At 40.3% G+C, this 4,869-nt stretch overlaps 1 protein-coding gene across 1 annotated transcript in view; it reads right to left on the bottom strand.

Annotated features, from left to right (window-relative positions):
- Positions 1-257: 257 nt before the first annotated feature.
- LOC125485816 (conserved oligomeric Golgi complex subunit 5-like) overlaps positions 258-4,869 on the bottom strand; it is a 12,053-nt gene continuing 7,441 nt past the window's right edge. Inside the window, exons 4-5 of the mRNA XM_048610587.1 lie at positions 1,730-1,784; positions 258-372 (exon numbers count right to left, since the gene is read on the bottom strand). Coding sequence (XP_048466544.1) covers positions 258-372; positions 1,730-1,784 — 170 coding nt within the window. The remainder of the gene's footprint in view (positions 373-1,729; positions 1,785-4,869) is intronic.

The following is a 4,869-nucleotide window of genomic DNA, read 5'->3' as shown; positions in this document are numbered from 1 at the left end:
CATTTCTAACTTCCCAGAGTCCACTCAGTCCTCCTGTTTACTCAGTGTGATTCATTCAATGAGTACTCAATATTTTCTACCCATCACCAAGTATCAAATCCACTTTTGAGTATGTGCCCTGAAACCTGCAGCTTTTAGTATAACTAACAGATTTCTTTTGGATAAATAAAGAACTGCTGATGCTGCAAATCTGAAACAACAGAAATTGCTGGAGAAACTCAGTGGGTCTGGCAGCATCTGTGGAAAAAAAAAGATATCTAATGTGCATTACTGATGTACAGGTGTACATCAAAATAGTATACCTGTAATCTGGCCAACTGTGCTGTACGAGCAACAATCTTGTTATAGGGATCAACAATTTTTCCTCTGATCCTGTTGAAAAGAGACCAAAAAAAGCAGAAATAGCCAACAGCCAAATAATCAATTTCAAAAGGAGGTATTGTGCACAACTGAGGATTATAAATTATGAAGTTGATTATATTCTAAGAACACAGGCTTCATTTACTGATTTTTAAAATTCACTTAATCCTCAGGTTTAAAATGTTTTAGCAACATGGTAAGCTTCCACCCTTAATCTAATATTATCTTTATATTCTCGTAAGCCACCACGAATAAATTTTCCCATAGAGTTTTATTTAAGAAAATATACATTATTTGAACATTAATTTTTAAATCTTTGTTATTGCTCATCTCCCATATGTTTTAACCTCATTTTCCAAATGCCTTAACCAACTCATTCCTTATGAACATGTAGTTTGTTTTGTTCAGATTTCAGATTCTAGTATTCAGTCCCAAACATTGATATATCATTCTTTAATATTACGATATTCTCCGACAAAGATACTATTTTACAAAGTTGTAAATTAACCTTCTCTCATTACGCAATACTAGTTTTAAAACAGCCTGTTCCCTAGGTGGTTCCTTCTTCCTTGAAGCCACTTTGTGTACATTACAAACTCCTCATCCATGCTGCTGCTGCAAATCTAGTTATCCAGTTAATAGAAAAATTAATTCCCCCATAATTACTCCATTGTTCCATATTCTTTAATATCGTTAACAAACAAAATGCAATTAAACATCATGCTTATGATTTGTGTAAATCACATGCAAATTATCAGAACACTGCTTTCTATTTTGATCACTTGCCACTTTATAACTTTTGTTATAGTTTCCATTATTGCACTTCCCTCGAACTTAGAATGTTAATGGGTGATCTGATTGAAGTCTTCAAGATATTAACAGGAAAAGACAGGCAAGATAATGATAAATTATTACCACTGCTTAGGGATTTTTGAATTCTACAGCATTGTGTGAGAATTAGAGCCAAACCATTCAGCAGAGATGTTAGGAAGCACTTCTACACACAAAGGGTGATGGATGTTTGGAACTCTCTTCCACAAATGGCATGGATGCTGGATTAATTGTTAATTTTAAATCTGAGATCGTTCTTTTTTTGTTAGGTGATAGTATTAAATGGGATATAGGCCAAAGGTATATGGAATTAGACCAGAGATCAGCCACAATCTCACTGATTAGTGGAACAGGCCTGACATGCTGAATGGCCTATTCCTGTTCCTATGCTCCTATTATAAACTCCTAATGCTATGTTGTCATCACGGACAACTGTACAGTGAACCAGATGCAGTGAGACTTCTGGTATGATTATTTTACAGGCACAATGAGACTTGCGGTAGTGTATTATAGTTAAAATCCAAAACTAGCTCTGTACCTGTCAACAGTGCTCTGAAGCGCAGCAATCCGGGTCTGCATCATCTGAAGGACACCTAAAATATATTACAATCAACTTATTTAACAGCATATAAACAAAGATTTTCATTTTCCTAAAACATTGTTTTAAGTTCTTTTAGACACAGTAACAGAAGTAAATGATTAAACACTTCAAAACATTGCATTGTTCAATTCGATGCAAGACTGAAGTGTCCCTTATGTTTTTTCACCCCCACCTGGAATCATGCCTGATTCTTGAGACCTGCTGAGTATGTTGTCAGCTCATTTTTTGGATTACTAGGTTCCCTACTTCTGTTGTCATTCCAAGATTCTTTTCTTTAGAGAAAGGGACATCCTAAACCTTGGGATCTGCTACTTCGGCAACCTGCACAAGATAAGATGTCTGCCTTAGGGCCAGAGTGCCAGGCAGATCCCAGCAAAAGATGGGGAGGAGGATGGTATGTATTGTTGCCACCACACTTAGTACTTAGGAGTGTTTCAGAACATCAGTAGCTAATGTACAGGAAAAATAATGTTGTGAACTTTAGTTAGAGGCATGCCTGCAGATTTGATCACAATGTTCGAATACATAACTTTTAACCAGGTGACATCACATCATCGTGACCAGTTGGGGTAATGCACTGGAAATCAAGCCCAAATATTGCCAAAGCCATTTCAAAATGTGAATAAATTTAGTCAAAATATCCAAAAACCCAGTTTAGCTGACTGCTTTCTTTTAACCTGAGTTTGTCAGTCACTGGGTCTCTGTACTTAAGAAAGTAACTGCTCATTGTCTTTAACCAATTAGTGAATATGAATTGCAAACATAGCTTCACCACTTAAATGCAACTATTTCTTAAATTCCCACCTTCACAGACAGAAAGACAGACAAGACATGGATGTTAGGAGTGGAAAAAGAAAAGAAAAGGCAAACTGTTCAATTGCCCCACAGGATTTGATGAGTTGTTTTGTTTCAGTTCCTTTGAATTCCTTTTAGTTCTTCAATGAGATGAGGTTGTTTGCATGCCAATGTTGTGTGTTGTTCACTGGTTAAGAATTTTCCCCTTTCAGAGCAAGGTCTCTTAATGCGATTTTCCTTTTCTCCTTTCAACAAGGAAATTTCAGAGAAAGAAGAGTAGGAGCTATTACTAGAGATTTTCTGGGATTTTCACAGAAAGATACCAACACAGTGAGAGATATTCTACAGCTTCACTTTGCAGCTAGATGTTTCTCCTGCCCATAACCTGTGATCACCTGGTCAAAGTTTATGGTTTTAGTCCATAGTCCAAACAAAGGAAATAAAATTATGCAGTCTTTACAATATGGGGCAACACCTTTGAATATGCAATGGCCTAGTGGCATTACTGCTAGATTATTAATCCAGAGACAATGTTCTTGGGACCTGGGTTCTGGAATTAAGAGTCTAATGATGACCATTAGACTCTTATCAGAAAGACCCAGTTGGTTAATTTAATGGGCTTTAAAGGAAGGAAACAGCTATCCTTACGTAGTCTGGCCAATGTGTATCTCCAGACCCACAACAATGCTGTTGATTCTTAATTGCTCACTGAAACAGCCGAGTAAACCATTCAGTTGTATCCGCTGCTAGAAAGGAGGAAAGAAATTAAAATGGACAGACCATCATACGCTGACATAGGCACCAGATACAATAAAGGACAAAAAAGGCCCTGCAAAGTTCTCTTTACAAACATCTGGGGGCTAGTGTCAAAATTGTCAGAATTTTCTCACAGACTAATCAAGCAGCAGTCTGACCTAGTTAGAATCATACCTCACAATGTCCCATCATCATCCTTGGAGGTGTCTTGGCCCAGCAGAACCAGCAGCACAGTGGTACAGTGAGGACCGAGTTGTCCTGGGAGTCCTCAACAATCGGTAACCGGACATCATAAAGTCTCATGGTATAAGATCAAACATGGGCAAAGAAACCTCCTGCTGACTGTCACATACTACCCTCCCACAGCTGATAAATCAATACTCCGTGTGCAGCCACACTTGAAGGAAGCACTAAGGATGCCAAGGACGAAGAATGTACTCTGGGTGGGGAATCTCAAATGTTCACCACCAAGAATGACTCTGCAGCAGTACCATTGATCCATCCGGTATACTACTATAGGACACTGCTGCTAGACTGGGTCTGCAGCAGGTAGTGAGGAAATGAAGAAAAGGGAATTACATATTTGACCTCATCTTCACCTATTTGTCTGCCACAGATGCATCAGTAGATGTCAGTATCAGTAAGAGCGACCACTGCACAATCTTCATGGTGACAACGTCCTGCCTTCACATTCATTATATCTTTTATCACGTTCTGTGGAGCTGACTGTTTTAGATTTTGAACAGATCTAGCAACTCAAGACTTGGGTCCCAATCATCACATGGATGCCAGTCTTTAGCCAATTTGATTCACTCCACATAATGTCAAGAAGTGGTTGGAGACACTGGATACTGCAAAAGCTATGATAAAATTCCAGCAATAGTACTGAAGACATGCTCCAAAGCCTACTGTATCCCCAGGCCAAGCTGTTCAAGCACAGCTACAATACTGGCATCTACCTGACAACTTCGAAAATTGAATCAGAGATAGTAGGAACTGCAGATGCTGGAGAATCCGAGACAACAAGGTGCAGGGCTGGATGAACACAGCAGGCCAAGCAGCATCATAGGAGCAGAGGCGCTGACGTTTCGGGCCTAGACCCTTCATCAGAAAAGGGGGAGGGGAAGGGGGTTCTGAAATAAATAGGGAGAGAGTGGGAGGCGGATAGAAGAGGGATAGAGGAGAGGATAGGTGGAGAGGAAACAAACAGGTCGAAGAGGCGGGGATGGGGCCAGGAAAGGTGAGTGTAGGTAGGGAGTTAGGAAGGGGATAGGTCAGTCCAGGGAGGACGGACAGGTCAAGGGGGTGGGATGAGGTTGGTCGGTAGGAGATGGAGGTGCGGCTTGGGGTGGGAGGAGGGGATAGGTGGGAGGAAGAACAGGTTAGGGAGGCAGGGACGAGTTGGACTGGTTTTGGGATGCGGTGGGGGGAGGGGAGATTTTGAAACTTGTGAAATCCACATTGATACCATTGGGCTGCAGGGTTCCCAAGCGGAATACGAGTTGCTGTTCCTGCAACCTTCGGGT

The sequence above is a fragment of the Rhincodon typus genome, chromosome 22, assembly GCF_021869965.1.
Source record: "Rhincodon typus isolate 14 chromosome 22, sRhiTyp1.1, whole genome shotgun sequence".
Taxonomy (NCBI): Eukaryota; Metazoa; Chordata; class Chondrichthyes; order Orectolobiformes; family Rhincodontidae; genus Rhincodon; species Rhincodon typus.
Note: the sequence above shows the minus strand (reverse complement) of the source record. Positions and strands in the feature narration are given on the sequence as shown.